The 23444-nt window shown below is 36.1% G+C and overlaps 1 protein-coding gene and 1 long non-coding RNA gene across 2 annotated transcripts; both read left to right on the top strand.

Moving 5' to 3' along the window:
• Positions 1 to 4277: 4277 nt before the first annotated feature.
• Positions 4278 to 22293, top strand: LOC127372646 (mothers against decapentaplegic homolog 4-like). The gene is made up of 11 exons (XM_051416572.1): positions 4278 to 4421; positions 5112 to 5363; positions 12884 to 13061; positions 14237 to 14365; positions 14532 to 14732; positions 16783 to 16899; positions 19266 to 19319; positions 19587 to 19770; positions 19948 to 20116; positions 20679 to 20817; positions 21120 to 22293. The coding sequence occupies exons 2-11, from the start codon at positions 5118 to 5120 to the stop codon at positions 21323 to 21325; spliced, it is 1623 nt and encodes a 540-aa protein (XP_051272532.1). The 5' UTR covers positions 4278 to 4421; positions 5112 to 5117; the 3' UTR covers positions 21326 to 22293.
• Positions 5478 to 9560, top strand: LOC127372694 (uncharacterized). The gene is made up of 4 exons (XR_007886733.1): positions 5478 to 5514; positions 5585 to 5661; positions 5875 to 5910; positions 9532 to 9560. It is a non-coding gene; the product is annotated as an uncharacterized LOC127372694 (long non-coding RNA).
• Positions 22294 to 23444: the final 1151 nt, after the last annotated feature.

The following is a 23444-nucleotide window of genomic DNA, read 5'->3' as shown; positions in this document are numbered from 1 at the left end:
AGGCAAGAAAGCGGCGGTGACGCGTTTCCGGTCATGACCTTCAGAATAAAAGCTTATGGTTTGTAAGTAGCTCATGCAGCTCGCTGTGATTGTGGAGCCGACATTTATTCACTTATTGATGATAATGAACTGTATTTATATTATATATTTATATTATATAAACTGTATTTATATTATATATTTATATTATATAAACTGTATTTATATTATATATTTATATTATATAAACTGTATTTATATTATATAAACTGTATTTATATTATGTATTTATATTATATAAACTGTATTTATATATTATATATATTGTATTTATATTATATATATTGTATTTATATATTATATATACTGTATTTATATTATATATATTGTATTTATATATTATATTTACTGTATTTATATTATATATATTGTATTTATATTGTGTATTTATATTATATAAACTGTATTTATATTATATATTATATTATATAAACTGTATTTATATATAAACTGTATTTATATTATGTATTTATATTATATATATTGTATTTATATATTATATATACTTTATTTATATTATATATTTATATTATATAAACTGTATTTATATATTATATATATTGTATTTATATATTATATATACTTTATTTATATTATATATTTATATTATATAAACTGTATTTATATTATATATATTATATTTATATATTATATTTACTGTATTTATATTATATATATTGTATTTATATTATATATTTATATTATATAAACTGTATTTATATTATGTGTTTATATTATATATATTATATTTATATATTATATATACTGTATTTATATTATATATATTGTATTTATATTGTGTATTTATATTATATAAACTGTATTTATATTATATATTATATTATATAAACTGTATTTATATTATATATTATATTATATAAACTGTATTTATATATAAACTGTATTTATATTATGTATTTATATTATATATATTGTATTTATATATTATATATACTGTATTTATATCATATATATTGTATTTATATATTATATATACTGTATTTATATTATATATTTATATTATATAAACTGTATTTACATTATGTATTTTTATTGTATTTATATATTATATATACTGTATTTATATTATATATATTGTATTTATATTGTGTATTTATATTATATAAACTGTATTTATATATAAACTGTATTTATATTATGTATTTATATTATATATATTGTATTTATATATTATATATACTGTATTTATATCATATATATTGTATTTATATATTATATATACTGTATTTATATTATATATTTATATTATATAAACTGTATTTATATTATGTATTTTTATTGTATTTATATATTATATATACTGTATTTATATATTATATATACTGTATTTGTATTGTGTATTTATATTATATATATTGTCTGTCTGTCTGTCTGTCTGTCTCTCTCTCTCTCTCTCTCTCTCTCTGTCTCTCTCTCTCTCACCCCAACTGGTCGAGACAGACGACCACCCACCTAGAGCCGGAGGATCTGTCCTAGGTTTCTGCCTTTTAACAGGCAGTGTTTCCTTGCCCTTGTCTCCAAGTTCTTGCTCATGGTGGTACTGTTGGGTCTCTGTAATTAATGTTTTAAAGAGTTCGGTCTAGACCTGCTCTATTTGAAAAGTGTCCTGAGATAACTTCTGTTATGAATTGGCGCTATACAAATAAAATTGAATTGAATTGAATTCATATTATGTATTAATATTATATATATTGTATTTATATTTATTCACTTTTTGATGATAATGAACTGTATTCATATTATATATTTATATTATATAAACTGTATTTATATTATATAAACTGTATTTATATTATATATACTGTATTTGTATTATATATTCCACCAGCATGTTAAGTGTGCTACAAGGGGAGATAACACCTTGGACAAGGTATACTCGAACATCAGACAGGGCTGCAGGGCAAGGCCACTACCACACCTGGGCCAGTCCGACCACTTGTCCTTGCTTTTAATCCCCACATATGCCCCCCTCAGGTAAACTGCTCCCACCATCACAAAGACTGTTGCCACATGGCCAGAGGGTGCCTCCCAGCAGCTACAGGACTGCTTTGAGAGGACCAACTGGGGGGTCTTTGAACATCAGGATCTGGAAGTGTTCACAGATAGTGTTCTGTGCTACATTAAGAACTGCATAGACACTGTCACAGTGGACAAACGCATCCGGGTCTACCCCAACCAAAAGCCCTGGATGACACAGGGAGTCCAGCAGCTGCTAAGGGAGAGGAACACCGCCTGGAGGTCTGGCAACAAAGAACTCTACAGCACAGCCCGAGCCAACCTGAAGAGGGGCATCAGAGAGGCTAAGGCAGACTACAGGAGGAGGATAGAGGACCACCTGAGCAGTAATAACAGCAGGCAAGTGTGGCAGGGAGTTCAGCATCTGACCAACTACAGATCCAACCTCGGAGCTGCTGATGGTGACCTCGCGCTGGCAGAGGAGCTGAACATCTTCTTTGCCCGCTTCAAGGTCACAGCACCAGAGATGGCACCACTACACAACTCGACACGCAGCAGCGTCAACCTCACAATTGAGGAGCATGAGGTGGGGCGCACGCTGCGGGCCGTCAACCCGAGGAAGGCGGCTGGTCCTGATGGCGTCCTGGGACGCGTGCTGATCAGCTGGCTGGAATCTTCACAAAGATCTTCAACCAGTCCCTAAAACAGTCCACTGTCCCACCCTGCCTGAAATCCTCAACCATAGTCCCACTGCCCAAGAAACCTCACATCTCTAGCCTCAACGACTACAGACCAGTAGCACTCACCCCAGTGGTGATGAAGTGCTTTGGGAAACTGGTCCGTAGTCACATCACAGCTGCCCTGCCCTGCAGCCTTTATCCCCACCAGTTCCTACAGAGCGAACCGATCTACAGAAGACGCCATATCCATAGCACTACATACTGCACTATCACACCTGGAGCAGCAGGGGAGCTATGTGCGGATGCTCTTTGTGGATGCATTCAACACCATCCTCCCTCACAGGCTAGTAGTCAAACTGGGGCACCTGGGGCTTCCACACACCATCTGCATGTGGATCAATAGCTTCCTCTCCGACCGCAGACAGAGGGTCAGAGTGGGCCATCACACATCAACGGCCTCAGTACCGGCTCTCCCCAGGACTGTGTGCTGAGTCCCTGCTCTACTCCCTCTACACACACGGCTGCTCCCCCTTTCCATCACAGCAACACCATGGTGAAGTTTGCGGATGACACCACAGTGGTGGGGCTCATCTCCAGGGGGTAGGGCGAGTCTGCCTACAGAGATGAGGTGGCGCAGCCGTCAACATGGTGCAGGGACAACAACCTGCTCCTCAACACCTCAAAGACCAAAGAACTCATCATAGACTACAGGAGAAACAAAACAGAGATCCCACCACTAATCATCAGCGGGGACTGTGTGGAGAGGGTGGCAGACTGCTGCTTCCTGGGAGTCCATATTGAGGAGGACCTTTCCTGGAGTGTGAACAGCAGACTGTACTTTCTGAGAATACTCAGGAGGAATAACATCACACAAAGACTGCTGGTGTCCTTTTACCGTGCCTCCATTGAGAGCATACTAACATAATGCATATGCGTATGGTACACCAGCTGCACATCGGCTCAGAGGAAAGTGCTCCAGAGGGTCATCAACACCGCTCAAAAGATTGTCGGCTGCCCTCTCCCCACACTGGAAGAACTACACAGTTCCAGTTGCCTTAAAAAAGCCCAGAACATTATAAAGGACACCCACCATCCTGGTCACTCCCTGTTTGAACTGTTGCCTTCAGCAAGGCGGTACCGATCATTTTAAGCAAGGACAAATAGACTCAAACACAGTTTTTATCCAACTGGAGTAACTACCCTCAATGCTGCAAAAAGTTTTTTTATTTTATTAACACTAGCACTTAAATTATTAATTTATTATTTTTTAAAGTTATGCTAAATTAAGCACTGATCGGAGAGCACTTTAAATTTCATTGTACCTGTGACAATGACAATAAAGATCTATTCTATATATTTATATACTATATTTATATTATATAAACTGTATTTATATTATATAAACTGTATTATATTATATATTTATAGTATATATACTGTATTATATTTTATATTTATATTATATAAACTGTATTTATATTATATAAACTATATTTATATTCCGCTACATGTGCTCTTATTTTATAAAGTGCAAAAGTCGCCTGAACTTCCTGTTTTGTCTGGGTCCCCCCCACCCCCCTCCCTACACTGACTCTAAGTGAGTGTGCACACAGACAGACAGACAGACAGACAGACAGTCTGGATCACACGGAGCCAGACGGACAGACAGCCGGTCTCACCGACACAGGCAGCGGATCGGACCCGACCGGAAAGAGCCGAGTCCCGGTGAGTGTTCCTGAGTCCGGTTACTGTATACCTGTTGATCTGTGTGTGTGTCTGTGTGTGTGTGTGTGTGTGTGTGTGTGTGTGTGTGTGTGTGTCTGTGTGTGTGTGTGTGTGTGTCTGAGTGTGTGTGTGTGTGTGTGTGTGTGTCTGTGTGTGTGTGTGTGTGTGTGTGTCTGTGTCTGTGTGTGTGTGTGTGTGTGTGTGTGTGTGTGTGTGTGTGTGTGTGTGTGTGTGTGTGTGTGTGTGTGTGTGTGTCTGTGTGTGTGTGTGTGTGTGTGTGTGTGTGTGTGTGTCTGTGTGTGTGTGTGTGTGTGTGTGTGTGTGTCTGAGTGTGTGTTATAACATTATAATGTTAATAATAAATTATAACATTATAATGTTATAATTTATTATTAATCAATTATTATTAATAATTAATAATAATAATTAATTATCATTAATTATTATTATAACATTATAATGTTATAATAATAATAAAATATAAATAATTATTATTAATAATAAATTATAACATTATAATGTTATAATTAATTATTATTAATAATTAATTATTATTAATAATAAATTTATAACATTATAATGTTATAACGTAACAGATCATATCATTCCTTTATGCTATTTAATTAGCACTGTTAGCTGTAGTCAGAGCTAACAGTGCTAACAGTGCTAACCAGCCTCGACTCTCTCCAGGTGACCATGTCGGTGCTCGCCCCGCCCCCCAGCAGCAGCGCCGACGCCTGCCTCAGCATCGTCCACAGCCTCATGTGCCACCGGCAGGGCGCCGAGAACGAAGGCTTCGCCAAACGGGCCATCGAGAGTCTGGTGAAGAAGCTGAAGGAGAAGAAGGACGAGCTGGACTCGCTCATCACCGCCGTCACCACCAACGGCGTCCATCCAAGCAAGTGTGTGACCATCCAGAGGACGCTGGACGGAAGGCTGCAGGTACGCTCAGAGCCCGACACAGGTGGTACACAGGTGGTACACAGGTACAGGTGGTACACAGGTGGTACACAGGTACAGGTGGTACACAGGTACAGGTGGTACACAGGTACAGGTGGTACACAGGTGGTACACAGGTACAGGTGGTACACAGGTGGTACACAGGTACAGGTGGTACACAGGTACACAGGTACAGGTGGTACACAGGTACATGTGGTACACAGGTACACAGGTGGTACACAGGTGGTACACAGGTGGTACACAGGTACAGGTGGTACACAGGTACACAGGTGGTACACAGGTGGTACACAGGTACAGGTGGTACACAGGTACAGGTGGTACACAGGTACACAGGTACAGGTGGTACACAGGTACATGTGGTACACAGGTACACAGGTGGTACACAGGTACACAGGTGGTACACAGGTGGTACACAGGTACAGGTGGTACACAGGTACACAGGTGGTACACAGGTGGTACACAGGTACACAGGTGGTACACAGGTGGTACACAGGTACAGGTGGTACACAGGTACACAGGTGGTACACAGGTGGTACACAGGTACAGGTGGTACACAGGTGGTACACAGGTACAGGTGGTACACAGGTACAATTCAATTCAATTCAATTTTATTTGTATAGCGCCAATTCATAACAGAAGTTATCTCAGGACACTTTTCAAATAGAGCAGGTCTAGACCGAACTCTTTAACATTAATTACAGAGACCCAACAGTACCACCATGAGCAAGACCTTGGAGACAAGGGCAAGGGAAAAACTGCCTGTTAAAAGGCAGAAACCTAGGACAGATCCTCCGGCTCTAGGTGGGTGGTCGTCTGTCTCGACCAGTTGGGGTGAGAGAGAGAGAGAGAGAGAGAGAGAGAGAGAGAGAGAGAGAGAGAGAGAGAGCGACAGACAGACAGACAGGTGCACAGCAACAACAGTATTGGCAATGGCAGTCAAGCAGGACCATGGCAGGAGGCTCCACCAGGATCCATGAGAACCTGCGAGACGAGAAAGCACAAGAACTCCGGGGAAGAAGTGGAGTTAGTAACATGCATTAAAGGGACATGAATGAGTGCAGAAAGAGAGAGGAAGAGAGTAGCTCAGTGCACCATGGGAAATCCCCCGATAGTCTAGGCCTATAGCAGCATAACTAAGGGATGGTTCAGGACTCACCTGATCCAGCCCTAACTATAAGCTTTATCAAAGAGGAATGTCTTAAGCCTACTCTTGAATGTGGTGAGGGTGTCTGCCTCCCGAACCACAACTGGAAGCTGGTTCCACAGGAGAGGAGCTTGGTAACTGAAGGCTCTGGCTCCTGTTCTACTTTTTAGAGACTATAGGAACCACAAGTAGCCCAGCATTCAGAGAACGTAGTGTTCTAGTGGGGTAATAGGGTACTATGAGCTCTTTAAGATATGAAGGGGCCTGACCATGAAGAGCTTTATAGGTGAGGAGGAGGATTTTAAATTCAATTCTACATTTTATAGGGAGCCAATGCAGAGTAGCTAGTACAGGAGAGATGTGATCTCTTTTTCTAGTTCCTGTCAGTACTCGTGCTGCAGCGTTCTGAATTAATTGGAGCGTTTTAATGGACTTATTGGGGCAACCTGATAATAAAGAGTTGCAGTAATCCAGCCTTGAAGTAACAAATGCATGGATTAGTTTTTCTGCATCTGTCTGTGATAGTATGTGTCTAATTTTTCTAATATTACGTAAATGAAAGAAGGCAGTCCTAGAGGTCTGCTTTATGTGGGAGTTAAATGACAAATCCTGATCAAAGATAACTCCAAGATTCCTGACAGTGGTGCTAGAGGCCAAGTTAATGCCATCTAGAGTGACTATATCTTTAGACAATGAGTCTCTAAGGTTTTTGGGGCCAAGAACAAGAATTTCGGTTTTTTTCTGAGTTTAACATCAGAAAATTGCAGGTCATCCAGGATTTTATGTCCTTAAGACATGTTTGTAATTTAGATAATTGATTAATTTCATTGGGTTTGATTGATAGATATAACTGCGTATCATCTGCATAACAGTGAAAGTTAATGGAGTGATTCCTAATAATGTTGCCTAAAGGGAGCATATATAAAGTAAATAGTATTGGTCCAAGTACAGAACCTTGTGGAACTCCATGACTAACTTTAGTATTTATGGAGGATTCATCGTTAACATGTACAAACTGAGAACGATCTGATAAGTATGACTTAAACCAGGTTAGGGCAGTTCCTTTAATGCCAATTTGATGCTCAAGTCTCTGTAAAAGAATATCATGGTCAATGGTGTCAAATGCAGCACTAAGATCTAATAATACAAGTACAGAGACAAGTCCATTGTCAGAAGCAGTCAGAAGGTCATTATTAACTTTAACCAGAGCTGTCTCTGTGCTATGATGAACTCTAAATCCTGACTGAAAATCCTCAAATAAACTATTGTTATGTAGAAAGTCACACAACTCTTTGGCGACTACTTTCTCCAGAATCTTAGAGAGGAACGGGAGGTTAGAAATCGGTCTATAGTTGGCTAAAACCCCTGGGTCAAGAGTAGACTTTTTAAGAAGGGGTTTAATTACAGCTACTTTAAAGGACTGTGGTACATATCCTGATAATAAAGAAAGATTAATCATATCCAGTAAAGAAGTGCCAATTAAGGGAACAACTTCTTTAAGCAGCCTAGTTGGGATCGGGTCTAACAGACAGGTTGATGGCTTCGATGAAGAAATTATTGAAGTTAACTGATGAAGATCGATAGCAGAAAAACAGTCTAAATATATATCTAAGTTTACATTGACAGAAGTCCCTGAACTTGGAGAGCCACTGATAACTGTTGATGGCAGTTGGTGATTAATTTTCTCTCTAATAGTAATAATTTTATTATAGAAGAAGCTCATGAAGTCATTGCTACTTAAGTTTATGGGGATATGTGGCTCAATAGAGCTGTGACTCTCTGTCAGCCTGGCTACAGTGCTGAAGAGGAACCTAGGGTTGTTCTTATTTTCTTCTATTAGTGCTGAGTAATAGGCTCCTCTGGCATTACGGAGGGCCTTTCTATAAGTTTTAAGATTATCTTGCCAATTTGAGCGATATTCTGATAATTTGGAAGAGCGCCATTTCCTTTCAGATTTCCTAGCTATTTGCTTTAACTGGCGGGTTTGGTGGTTATACCAAGGTGCTAGTCTCCTATGTTTTAATAATTTCCTTTTTATAGGAGCGATAGAGTCTAATGTTGATCGTAGTGAGCCTGTAGCACTATCGACAAGATTATCAATTTCAGAGGGACTAAAGTTGTTATAGGACTCTGTTAAATTCAGACATGGCATTGAATTAAACACTGAAGGAATCTCCTCCTTAAATTTAGCTACAGCACTGTCAGATAGACATCTGCTGTAGGAAGTTTTGCCTAATGGCTTATAATCTAATAGTATGAATTCAAAAGTTATTAAATAATGGTCAGATAGGAAAGGATTATGTGGGAAGACTATTAAATGTTCAATATCAATGCCATATGATAAAACAAGGTCAAGAGTGTGATTAAAACAATGAGTTGGTTTATTTACACTCTGACAGAAGCCAATTGAGTCTATTAATGATATAAATGCGTTACTAAGGCTGTCATTGTTAACATCCACATGAATATTAAAATCACCTACAATAATTACTTTATCTGATTTAAGGACTAAACTTGATAAAAACTCTGAAAATTCAGATATAAAATCAGAGTACGGTCCAGGAGCGCGGTACACTATAACAAATAGAACTGGCTGCAGTGTTTTCCAGTTTGGGTGAGAAAGACTAAGAACAAGGCTTTCAAATGAATTATAATTTAGTTTAGGTTTAGGGTCCATTAAAACGCTCGAATCATATATAGCTGCTACTCCACCTCCTCGGCCTGTGCCTCGAGGAATGTGAGTATTAATATGACTGGGGGGTGGATTCATTTAGGCTAACATACTCCTCGTGGGACAACCAGGTCTCAGTAAGACAAAGTAAATCAATATCATAATCTGATATTAATTCATTCACTAAAACAGCTTTAGAGGACAGAGACCTGATATTTAACAGCCCACATTTCATTCTCTTATTTTGTGCTACTGAGGAGTTGGTTTTAATTTTTATTAGATTTTTATGTACACAGGTGGTACACAGGTACAGGTGGTACACAGGTGGTACACAGGTACAGGTGGTACACAGGTACACAGGTGGTACACAGGTACACAACACTGAAGTACTCCAGTACAAATAGGATCTTAGATATGCTATGCTAGGCTAATGTGTTAACTAATATACGTCTATATGTCAACATAGATTAGCCTAGCATGTAGCATATCCAAGTACAGGAAAGGAGGAAGTTGACCAATGCTAGCTCAACTGTGATTGGAGCACAGAGCAAAAGGGGGCGGGGCTTAGAGAGAGTCAATCTGCTGTCAACCAGAATGAAGTTTTCCTTCCGTTATCTAGAGATTCATTCAGAGCTGCAATCATTAATCAATAATCTATATTAATAATCCATTGATTGATTCAGAATCTGTTTGGGTGTCTGTAAAGTTGTGAAAGTATAAACGTAACAGTGAACATAAAGTAAACATGGATCACCTCGAGAACCACTAGCACCTGTTCAACAGTCTCCTCAGAAACACCTGGATCCTCCTCTAGAACCCGGGTACACCCAAAGAACCTCCCTAAGTGCGTCCGGCTGCTCCATAAGAACCATTTGAACCAGCTCAAGAACCCCAGACCCTTCTCAAGGAACTGCACCTCTTTGAAGACTACCTGAACCCCCCGAAAGAATCCCCAAAACACTCAGGAACCATAGAACCTCTCAGAGGAATACAGGACTACCCCTTGAACCTTGTCAGGTTCCTCTGCTGTATTCTGAAGAACCTTGGTTCTGTTGGATCTTCTATGACCCTCTGAAACCTTCTCAAGAACCTTCTTGATGGACGTTTGATCAATAACGCTAGAACCTCTCTGAGAGCCCCTGGAACTCATGCAGACCCTGAAAGAACCTGAAGAACCTTGTTAGATTCCTCTGCAGCAGCTATTATATCAGAATACACTGTACCTTTATTGATTATTGATCAGAATACACTGTATCTTTATTGATTATTGATCAGAATACACTGTATCTTTATTGATTATTGATCAGAATACACTGTATCTTTATGGATGATATTGATCAGTATACAAAGTATCTTTATGGATGATATTGATCAGTATACACTGTATCTTTATTGATTATTGATCAGTATACACTGTATCTTTATGGATGATATTGATCAGTATACACTGTATCTTTATGGATTATTGATCAGTATACACTGTATCTTTATGGATGATATTGATCAGTGTACACTGTATCTTTATGGATGATATTGATCAGTATACACTGTATCTTTATGGATTATTGATCAGTATACACTGTATCTTTATGGATGATATTGATCAGTGTACACTGTATCTTTATGGATGATATTGATCAGTATACACTTTATCTGTATGGATGATATTGATCAGTATACACTGTATCTTTATGGATGATATTGATCCTGTATTGACAGTCAGACTGTGGACATATGACGGCCTTTAGCTCGTGTTTCTAGAGTTACGTGTTGTTACGAACACGTTAGGAATTGTTAAAATGTGATATTTCTTAAAGGGAGTTTGGTGCAGGGAGCTTTTAGTTGGATTCAAACTGCTGATATGGATCATTGTTAACGTTTAGGGTTAAAGGCTGATAAAGATTGTCTGATGGTATTAGAAGAAGAAGAAGAAGAAGAAGAAGAAGAAGAAGATATACTTCATTAATCTCCGAGGGGAAATTGTTATTTTCGTTCTTTTTTTTAATACACACACACGCTGAAATACACACTTTTCACACTTTTCTGTGGGACTTGAACCGACGACCCTCCGGTTCCCAAGTCCCTACACACTGAGCTATTGCCGCCCATTAGTTTGATTAATGCTTTAATAATCTGTGTATTGATTACTGATCAGGCTGGTCAGGATCATTACCAGCCCCAGTGCAGACTGTTTTAGTGGATCAAAGGAACTTATAAAACTTCCTAAAGCATCTGAAGACACATTCAAACAGTCACACAGAGAGAGATACAACAGCAGACTGAGAGTGAGGAGGAGGAGGAGGAGGAGGAGGAGGAGGAAGGGCAGCCTGGCTTGTTTTGTCTGAGACACAGGAAAGGGGCTGGGTTAAGTTAAGCCAGACAGTGTGTGTGTGTGTGTGTGTGTGTGCAGACAGACGGGAATGTGTACACGTCTAGAGTTTGTGTTTGGAGCTCATACCACAGTTTCTACACTGTAAAACAACACACATCACGTCCTGACATGTTCTCACTAACTAGTTTAAACATCTTCAATCAATAATCTATAATCAATACACAGTGTATAAACTCTAGAGCTATGTTCTATATGGAGTTGAGTTGTGTTCTTACATTATCTGTCCTTTTATTCAGGTAACGCTGCGTTTCACCTGTCAATAATCTATAATCAGTGGCGTCATATAGCGGACCTGTTAGCTTTAGCCTCAGTCAGCTGTCCAATCAGGAGCAATCAGCTATATAAACAGGAAGTAGCTCTTTTTGTTCTCTGCTGGTTTCTGGTTCCAGACCCAGAAGATGAAGATGATGTTTTTTACAGTGTGTGTGTGTGTGTGTGTGTGTGTGTGTGTGTGTGTGTGTGTGTGTGTGTGTGTGTGTTTTGTCTGCAGTCTTATCCCTGCCCTTCACCTGTGCACACAGAACACACTCTGCTCTGATTGGCTGCTTCACCGTGTGCACTGTAACAACAGACACTTTCACCTGTTTATGACACATATTGATCAGAGTACAGTGTATCTTTATTGATTATTGATCAGTATACACTGTATCTTTATTGATTATTGATCAGTATACACTGTATCTTTATTGATTATTGATCAGTATACACTGTGTCTTTATGGATGATATTGATCCTCCTCCAGCAGGTGTCACAGTTGGTTCAGTAGCTTCTGATCAGCAGTTCCTATTGATTGCGTTTTAGTGTTATTTCATATTGAAACTGAAACATGATTCAATCAATGTTTCAGTTTCAATATGAAATATAATATATATATAATATATATAATATATCAATCAATAAGCTGTAAACTGTTAAAACTACAGAAGGAGGATATTTTTACAGTGTGCTGAGCTCTGACTGTCTCACACACACACCAGGGGTCAGACATGATGTCATGGACGTGGTTTGGTGAGACGGGTGCATCACCTGGTACACACACACACACACACACACACACACACACACACACACACACACACACACAGAGTGTTTCCGTGGTAACTTCTGCTCACCATGACTCAGTTTGTTCTCACAGAGTTTATTTAAATTTCCATGAAGGATGTTTCCTTACTGTCTGTCTGTCTGTGTGTGTGTCTGTCTGTCTGTGTGTCTGTCTGTCTGTCTGTCTGTCTGTCTGTCTGTCTGTCTGTCTGTCTGTCTGTCTGTCTGTGTGTCTGTGACCTGTCTGTGTGCAGGTGGCGGGTAGGAAGGGTTTCCCTCACGTGATCTACGCCCGTCTGTGGCGTTGGCCCGACCTCCATAAGAACGAGCTCAAACATGTGAAGTTCTGTCAGTTTGCCTTCGACCTGAAGTACGACAGCGTGTGTGTGAACCCGTACCACTACGAGAGGGTGGCGTCCCCCGCCACAGCAGGTAAACACACCTGTACACACTGTAATAACACATGGGTGGACACAAGATGGCGTCGCACGTCTGATTGGTTAACATGTTAGCATGTTTTTATTTAGATTTAGTTTGCTAACATTTATGTATTTTCTTTACTCTTTATTAAACTAAAGAACACGTTTGTATTGCCACATTGCATTATGGGCCGTGTCTGCTAACGTTGGCACAGTAGTATAAAATATTAGCAAACTAATATTAGCTTGCTGCTTAATTAGCATGCTAACAACAAGTAGCACATTAGGCTAATTGGAGTGAAGGAGAAGAAGTAGTGGACTCGGTTCTGTTTGTGCTGCTGAATTTCACCTCACGGGATCAATAAAGGATCAATAAAGGATCAATAAAGGATCAATGAAGGATCAATAAAGGATCAATAAAGGATCAATAAAGAATCAATAAAGGATCAATAAAGAATCAATAAAGGATCAATGAAGGATCAATAAAGGATCAATAAAGGATCAATGAAGGATCAATAAAGGATCAGTAAAGGATCAATAAAGAATCAATAAAGGATCAATGAAGGATCAATAAAGGATCAATAAAGGATCAATAAAGGATCAATAAAGGATCAATAAAGGATCAATAAAGGATCAATAAAGGGTCAATAAAGGGTCAATGAAGGGTCAATGAAGGGTCAATAAAGGATCAATAAAGGATCAATGAAGGATCAATAAAGGATCAAAAAAGGATCAATAAAGGGTCAATGAAGGGTCAATGAAGGGTCAATAAAGGATCAATAAAGGATCAATGAAGGATCAATAAAGGATCAATAAAGGGTCAATAAAGGATCAATAAAGGATCAATAAAGGATCAATAAAGGGTCAATAAAGGATCAATAAAGGGTCAATAAAGGATCAATAAAGGGTCAATAAAGGGTCAATAAAGAATCAATAAAGGATCAATAAAGGATCAATAAAGAATCAATAAAGGATCAATAAAGAATCAATAAAGGATCAATAAAGGATCAATAAAGAATCAATAAAGGGTCAATAAAGGATCAATAAAGGATCAATAAAGGATCAATAAAGAATCAATAAAGGATCAATAAAGGATCAATAAAGAATCAATAAAGGGTCAATAAAGAATCAATAAAGGATCAATAAAGGGTCAATAAAATGTCTGATCCTGCCCCTGTCTTCCTTCAGGTCCTCAGTCTCTGATAAAGGAGGAGTTCATGCAGGACTGTCTGCAGATCGACCTGCCCCCCCACTCTGACCCCTACAGCCAGCCCCGCCCTGTCAGCATGTATCCCAGCATGCCCCTCTCTCCTCCAGGTAGAACTGTTTTATGTCACATCCTCCATAAACCTGATTATTGATCAGATCCTGAATTATCTGACTGTCCTGAGATCAGAGCTGACACAGAGTGGACGGAGTTCACTTCCATCAGAGGGGGGCGGTCCAGCTGCTCAGCTACCTTATATCTGTGTGTCTCCTGTAGGCAGCAGTTCCCTGGCGGCCGCCGCTGGGGATTGTGGGAGGAACGCGGTAGGCAGTGACGGTCCCGGCCTCCTTCAGATTGCCCCCCCTCAGAACCATGGGGGCCACGCCTCTCCACCTCATCCCAACCCTCCCCTCACTCCCCAGCCTCCTCACCCCTCCACCCCCACCTCCCCACAGCAACAGAGCCCCCCCAACACCGGTACTGTACCTGTACTGGTGCTGAATACTGAATGTGTACATGAGTACAATGAATAATTAGAGTAATTAGAGTAATAACTATAGTAATAATAATAATTATAGTAATAATAATAATAGTAATAATAATAATAATAGTAATACTAATAAGAGTAATAATTATAGCAATAATAGTAATACTAATAAGAGTAATAATTATAGCAATAATAGTAATAGTAATAATAATAATAATAGTAAAAAGAGTGATAATTATAGCAATAATAGTAATAGTAATAATAATAATAATAGTAATAGTAATAAGAGTAATAATTATAGTAATAATAATAATAGTAATAATAATAATAATAGTGATACAATAGGTAATATTACAATAATAGTAATAGTAATAAGGTAAAATTATAGTAATAATAATAATAGTAATAATAATAATAAAGTAATACAATAAGGTAATAATTAAGTAAAATAATAAGTAAAAGAAAGTAATAATAATAATAATAGTAATACTAATAAGAGTAATAATTATAGCAATAATAGTAATAGTAATAAGAGTAATAATTATAGTAATAATAATAATAGTAATAATAATAATAATAGTAATACTAATAAGAGTAATAATTATAGTAATAATAATAATAGTAATAATAATAGTAATAAGAGTAATAATTATAGTAATAATAGTAATAGTAATAATAATAATAATAGTAATACTAATAAGAGTAATAATTATAGCAATAATAGTAATAAGAGCAATAATTATAGTAATAAGAGTAATAATAATAATAATAATAGTAATAGTAATAAGAGTAATATTTATAGTAATAATAAGAGTAATAATTATAGTAATAATAATAATAGTAATAAGAGTAATAAGAGTAATAATTATAGTAATAATAGTAAAAGTAATAGTAATAATAATAATAATAATAGTAATACTAATAAGAGTAATAATTATAGCAATAATAGTAATAAGAGCAATAATTATAGTAATAAGAGTAATAATCATAATAATAATAATAATAATAATAATAGTAATAGTAATAAGAGTAATAATTATAGTAATAATAAGAGTAATAATTATAGTAATAATAGTAATAGTAAAAAGAGTAATAATAATAATAATAATAGTAATAGTAATAGAGTAATAATTATAGTAATAATAGTAATAACAGCAATAATTATAGTAATAAGAGCAATAATTATAGTAATAAGAGTAATAATAATAATAATAATAAGAAGAAGAATAATAATAACAATAATAGTAATAATAATAATAATAGTTAAATAATAGTAATAATAGTAATAATAATAATAATAATAAGAGTAATAATAACAGTTATAATAGTAATAATAATAATAATAATAATAAGAGTAATAATAATAATAATAGTAATAGTAATAGTAATAAGAGTAATAATTATAGTAATAATAGTAATAATAATAATAATAATAGTAATAGTAATAAGAGTAATAATTATAGTAATAATAGTAATAATAATAATAATAATAATAATAATAAGTAATAAGAGTAATAATTATACTAATAATAGTAATAGTAATAATAATAATAATAGTAATAATAATAGTAATAGTAACAAGAGTAATAATTATAGTAATAATAGTAATAGTAATAAGTTATAATAATAATAATAATAGTAATAGTAATAAGAGTAATAATTATAGTAATAATAGTAATAATAATATAATCATAATAATAGTAATAGTAATAAGAGTAATAATAATGATAAGAATAGTAATAATAATAAGAAGAAGAATAATAACAATAATAGTAATAATAATAATAATAGTAATAATAGTAATAATAATAATAATAATAATAATAAGAGTAATAATAACAGTAATAATAGTAATAATAATAATAATAATAAGAGTAATAATAATAATAATAATAATAATAATAATAATAATAATAATAATAGTAATAATAATAATAATAGTAATAATAATAAGAGTAATAATAGTAGTAGTAGGATCAGAAGTAGTAATACTAGTGATATTAGACAGATTCTTTAACTGTGTCCTGTGTGTCTCTGCAGCTACCTGGCCAGGTAATAGCCCCGCCCCCTACAGCCCTGCAGGACCCCATCAGAGTGGGCGGAGCCACCAGCAGCCTCCATTACATCATCACCACCACGCCCCCAATACTCACTTCTGTATGACATCACACTGTAGTACTTTACTGTAATACTTTACTCTAGTACTTTACTGTAGTACTTTACTGTAGTACTTTACTCTAGTACTTTACTCTAGTACTTTACTGTAGTACTTTACTGTAATACTTTACTCTAGTACTTTACTGTAGTACTTTACTGTAGTACTTTACTGTAGTACTTTACTGTAGTACTTTACTGTAGTACTTTACTCTAGTACTTTACTGTAGTACTTTACTCTAGTACTTTACTGTAATACTTTACTCTAGTAATACTTTACTGTAGTACTACTTTACTTACTGTAATACTTTACTTTACTGTAGTACTTTACTGTAGTACTTTACTGTAGTACTTTACTGTAGTACTTTACTGTAGTACTTTACTGTAGTACTTTACTGTAGTACTTTACTGTAATACTTTACTGTAGTACTTTACTCTAGTACTTTACTGTAGTACTTTACTGTAATACTTTACTGTAATACTTTACTGTAGTACTTTACTGTAGTACTTTACTGTAGTACTTTACTGTAGTACTTTACTGTAGTACTTTACTGTAATACTTTACTGTAGTACTTTACTGTAATACTTTACTGTAGTACTTTACTGTAGTACTTTACTGTAATACTTTACTGTAGTACTTTACTGTAATAATTTACTGTAGTACTTTACTGTAATACTTTATTGTAGTACTTTACTGTAGTACTTTATTGTAATACTTTACTGTAATACTTTACTCTAGTACTTTACTGTAATACTTTACTGTAGTACTTTACTGTAATACTTTACTGTAGTACTTTACTGTAATACTTTAATACTTTACTGTAGTACTTTACTGTAATACTTTACTCTAGTACTTTACTGTAATAATTTCCTGTAATACTTTACTCTAGTACTTTACTGTAATACTTTACTGTAGTACTTTACTGTAGTACTTTACTCTAGTACTTTACTGTAATACTTTACTCTAGTACTTTACTGTAGTACTTTACTGTAGTACTTTACTGTAATACTTTACTCTAGTACTTTACTCTTGTACTTTACTGTAATACTTTACTCTAGTACTTTACTGTAGTACTTTACTGTAATACTTTACTCTAGTACTTTACTGTAGTACTTTATTGTAGTACTTTACTCTAGTACTTTACTGTAATACTTTACTGTAATACTTTACTGTAATACTTTACTCTAGTACTTTACTGTAATACTTTACTGTAATACTTTACTCTAGTACTTTATTGTAGTACTTTACTGTAGTACTTTACTGTAGTACTTTATTGTAATACTTTACTGTAGTACTTTACTGTAGTACTTTATTGTAATACTTTACTGTAGTACTTTACTGTAATACTTTACTGTAGTACTTTACTGTAATACTTTACTCTAGTACTTTACTGTAGTACTTTACTGTAATACTTTACTCTAGTACTTTACTGTAATAATTTCCTGTAATACTTTACTCTAGTACTTTACTGTAATACTTTACTGTAGTACTTTACTGTAGTACTTTACTGTAGTACTTTACTGTAGTACTTTATTGTAGTACTTTGCTGTAGTACTTTACTGTAGTACTTTACTGTAATACTTTACTCTAGTACTTTACTGTAGTACTTTATTGTAGTACTTTACTCTAGTACTTTACTGTAGTACGTTACTGTAATACTTTACTCTAGTACTTTATTGTAGTACTTTATTGTAGTACTTTACTCTAGTACTTTACTGTAGTACTTTACTGTAATACTTTACTCTAGTACTTTACTATAGTACTTTATTGTAGTACTTTGCTGTAGTACTTTACTGTAGTACTTTACTGTAATACTTTACTCTAGTACTTTACTGTAATAATTTACTGTAATACTTTACTGTAATACTTTACTGTAGTACTTTACTGTAGTACTTTACTGTAGTACTTTACTGTAGTACTTTACTTACTTTACTTAGTACTTTACTGTAGTACTTTACTGTACTTTACTGTAATACTTTACTCTAGTACTTTACTGTAATACTTTACTGTAATACTTTACTGCAATACTTTACTGTAGTACTTTACTGTACTTTACTGTAATACTTTACTGTATTTACTTAGTACTGTAGTACTTTACTGTAATACTTTACTGTATACTTTACTGTACTTTACTGTAGTACTTTACTGTAGTACTTTACTGTAATACTTTACTGTAGTACTTTACTGTAATACTTTACTGTAGTACTTTACTGTAGTACTTTACTGTAGTACTTTACTGTAATACTTTACTGTAGTACTTTACTGTAATACTTTACTGTAATACTTTACTGTAGTACTTTACTCTAGTACTTTACTGTAGTACTGTGCAGTTGTACATTATACTGAGTCTCAGTGTTTGTTCCTGCAGGGTCACAGCATCACAGTACTGCTCCATATCCACAGCCAGTGTCCAACCACCCAGGTACCCAATCTGTCCAAAGCTGTCCTTTAAAATAACGTCAATATCAATAACATCACTGTCTCACTGTGTCCCTGACTGTCTCACTGTCTCTGACTGTCTGACTTTCTCACTGATTGTCTCACTGACTTTCTCACTGTGTCTCTGACTGTCTCACTGTGTCCCTGACTGTCTCACTGTCTCTGACTGTCTCACTTTCTCTGACTGTCTGACTGTCTCACTGACTGTCTCACTGTCTCTCTGACTGTCTCGCTGTCTTCCTGTCTCCAGGTCCAGAGTTCTGGTGTTCAATCTCGTACTTTGAGTTGGATGTTCAGGTCGGGGAGATGTTTAAGGTCCAGTCCAACTGTCCTCTGGTGACGGTGGACGGTTACGTGGATCCTTCAGGAGGAGACAGATTCTGTTTGGGACAGCTGAGTAATGTCCACCGCACTGCTGCCAGCCACCGTGCAAGGTAACCAATCTTCTTCCATACAGCATGATGTCTATTTAGGACATTATGGTCCCATTCAGAGTGAAATAGGTTCCAACATATCGACTCACTGTGAGTGGAAACACTACAGTTTCTGTTATTGTCTCCTTCCTTTGTCTCCTCTGTACAGTTACTGAGTCCTTTATTCTTCTCCTGCAGACTCCACATCGGTCGGGGGGTTCAGCTGGAGTGTCGGGGGGAGGGGGACATCTGGATGCGTTGCCTTAGCGACCACTCAGTGTTCGTCCAGAGTTTGTACCTGGACCGTGAGGCAGGCCGAGCGCCAGGAGACGGAGTTCATAAGATCTACCCCGGAGCGTATATCAAGGTGAGTTGATACGCAGACGACACTCTGCTGTCTGTCTGTCTATCTGTCTGTCTGTCTGTCTGTCTCTGAAGGACACACTGACACAGACTGTAAAAAATCCTAAAATGTTACAATAATACTTCCTCCTTACCTGTACTTAGATATGCTATATGCTAGGCTAATCTATGTTGAAAAAAAACACATATATAGTCCATCTTAACTTTGCTAATGTTAGCAAAATGCTAGCTAACTAGCTAGCTTATATACTTCAATCATTACCTAACTAATTGTGAAGTGTTTTATTACGTTAGCTATCAGATGTAACTAACTAGCTAAGATTCATGTAGATTAACTAGCTACTTAATGATGGATATAGATTAGCAAAGTCGTTAGCTAGTTGCTTGCTAACATTAGCAATCAGATGTAACTAACTAGCTAACGATTAATAACCAGGTCCTTGAACCGTTCTGGATCCGGTTCCCTGTTGGTGAAAATGTACACCAATAAAGACATTACGTACTGTATAATCTCTACATGTGAAGAACCTGAAGACTGTCTGTCTCTCTCCTGTCTGTCTGTACAGGTGTTTGACCTGAGGCAGTGTCACAGACAGATGCAGCAGCAGGCAGCGGCGGCTCAGGCAGCGGTGATGACTCAGGCGGCGGCAGTTGTCGGTGCGATTCCGGGGCCGAACAGCGTGGGGGGAATCGCCCCTGCTGTCAGTGAGTATCACATGTCTCTCTCTCTCTCTGGGTACCTGTCTCTCTCTCTGTGTATCAGTGCGCAGTGCCACCTGGTGGACAGTGAGACAGACTGAGTATTTAAACTGACAATAACGTGAACTCTACAGTTAACAAATTGCTGGGTAGCCAATGTAGCAAAATCGTTAGCTATACACCTTTGCTTTGTACTGTTACATTATTTATTATTGGCTAAAATCAAGTTATGCTAATGTCAGTGGTTGGCCAACAATCAATGATTAGCTTTTTTTTTCAAGTTTTGAAACTTGTGACTTCCTGTCCAGATGTGTGTTCGGCAGCCGGTCTGGGCGTGGACGACCTGCGCAGGTTGTGCATCGTGCGTCTGAGCTTCGTTAAAGGTTGGGGGTGCGACTACCCGCGTCAGAGCATCAAGGACACCCCCTGCTGGCTGGAGGTCCACCTGCACCGAGCGCTGCAGCTGCTCGACCAGGTGCTGCACGCGCTGCCGCCGCAAGAACACATCCTCTGACGGGCCGTGGCAACTCTGTGTATGATGGCGGGCGGAGCTTAGCTAACAGGACAGCCAATCACAGCAGAGAAGGCATACCCCCGTCCTCCTCCACAGAGCTCATTGGTCGGTTCAGAAAGGCTTCAGACAATCAGCCAATCACAGCATCTCATCCCTCCTGATACCACATTAAAGGGTCCGTTCACAAAAATCCTCTGATCTTAATTCTGAAAAAATTTAATAAATATGAATGAACATTTCTTGAATGTTTTCAACCAGAAGTTTATGAGTTAAATTAAGTCCAGTTTGTAATTTCCTGCTTTTATTAATATCCGGTTTTATTTTTGTGCTCATGAACCTGCTTTGGTGTTAGTGTTTGTGTTTGTGGTGGTTTCTTCCTTTGCCAGCACAACCAACAGAGAGTGAGGGACAAACAGTTTAACCTTCAGCCATAACTTCCATCAACTTATTTATTATTTCTCAGTGTTGTTAACTAGCAGATTTTGACCTGACCAATATGAAGTTGTCACATTGAGAACTTTTTTGTGGTCCGAACCCCCCACTCCCTCCCCACTTTTAACAGGAAACACGTGAACAGCTCTCTGCTTCCTGTTTGATGGTGGTTGTGTGGAGTTCCTCAGGGGTCGATTCTGGGTCCTGCCGCGTTCTCCCTTTAATGCTGCATTCAGTTTGAGTGAACTGACCTTTTAACAAACTTTAACTGCCAAAAATCAGCTGTTACATTTTCCTTTGTTTGTTCCTTTATTGATTATTTATTTTTCATTGATTATTTGCCAAAGATTCACTTCCTGTTCTTGATGAAATCATATCCTGTTTACTCGGCGATTCAGATTATTTATTTAGGTTGTTGTTTTTTTCTCTCTCAGCTTTTTTTACCACAATGTATATTTTAATGCTTTTATACTGAAAGGGTCTATAACTGCAATATCTGCTGTTTATTCAAAATTAAACTTTTTGCATAAAAAAAACTTCTGTGTTTTTATTTATAAAATATATAAACATAATAAAATCACTATTCCTATTACTTAACTTAATCTTTATTCATTCCCTTCGTCTGTAACGAGTGAAGCACTTTATATCTTTCACTGTAAAACACGAGTTGGTTCAACTGTTCATTAACTTATATAAAAAAATATTTGAGTAGAAGTAACTAAAGTATGTATTAGGTAAAGTTGATTTTACCAATTACATTCAGTTAATTCAACTAGTGAGTAAATATAGTACGATAAAAATGATAAAAATGTTTTACAATAATCGTTGAGGAAACTAACCAGTTAATTTTCTGTGGATCCACTAATCTAATTGTTACAGCTGTAATAAAGTTGTTAACAACCTTTTGCTTGTTTATGTGACTATCATCACATTGTCACTTATGTATATTTGTTCATATGATGATTTATAAAGTGAAATATCAGCAGCATTATAGCAGTGTGCAGTTTCTGTAATCATATAAAGTCAGCTTAAAGACAATGAGTCACTGGAACAAACTGTAATTATATCACAAGGATCTATTTTACAGTGTTGTTGTTTATGTTTGATTCAGTGAGAGAATGAGGAAATAAAAGATTCAGACAGAAATAGAGTTTATAGTTTGTTATTGAACGAAACTGTCAGCTGCTGTTCAACCTGAACTCCACTGGGTGACAGCAGTGAGCAGGAAACGCTTTACAGTCTTACTTACTCTTTAGGTGTTTCCTCACCTGTCTGACACTCAAACTGAACACAGACAATACTATATACGTACTATTATACTATATACATACTATTATACTATATACGTACTATTATACTATATACATACTATTATACTATATACGTACTGTTATACTATATACATACTATTATACTATATACGTACTGTTATACTATATACATACTATTATACTATATACGTACTGTTATACTATTTACATACTATTATACTATATACACATACTATTATACTACTATATAGACATACTATTATACTATATACACATACTATTATACTACTATATATACACATACATACTATTATACTATATATACGTACTATTATACTATATATACATACTATATATACGTACTATTATACTACTATATATACATACTATTATACTACATATATACACTATTATAC

Source organism: Dicentrarchus labrax, unplaced genomic scaffold (genome assembly GCF_905237075.1).
Source record: "Dicentrarchus labrax unplaced genomic scaffold, dlabrax2021, whole genome shotgun sequence".
Classification (NCBI taxonomy): Eukaryota; Metazoa; Chordata; class Actinopteri; family Moronidae; genus Dicentrarchus; species Dicentrarchus labrax.
The sequence above is the reverse complement of the archived record's forward strand: the minus strand, read 5'-3'. Positions and strand labels throughout refer to the sequence as shown.

Excerpts from the sequence above, each read along its gene's own strand:
- LOC127372646 (XM_051416572.1), top strand. The coding sequence starts at position 5,118 with ATGTCGGTGCTCGCCCCGCCCCCCAGCAGCAGCGCCGACGCCTGCCTC. Across the intron at positions 16,900-19,265 it reads CGCCCCCAATACTCACTTCT|GGTCACAGCATCACAGTACT; the intron begins GTATGACATCAC and ends TTGTTCCTGCAG. Across the intron at positions 19,771-19,947 it reads GCTGCCAGCCACCGTGCAAG|ACTCCACATCGGTCGGGGGG; the intron begins GTAACCAATCTT and ends CTTCTCCTGCAG.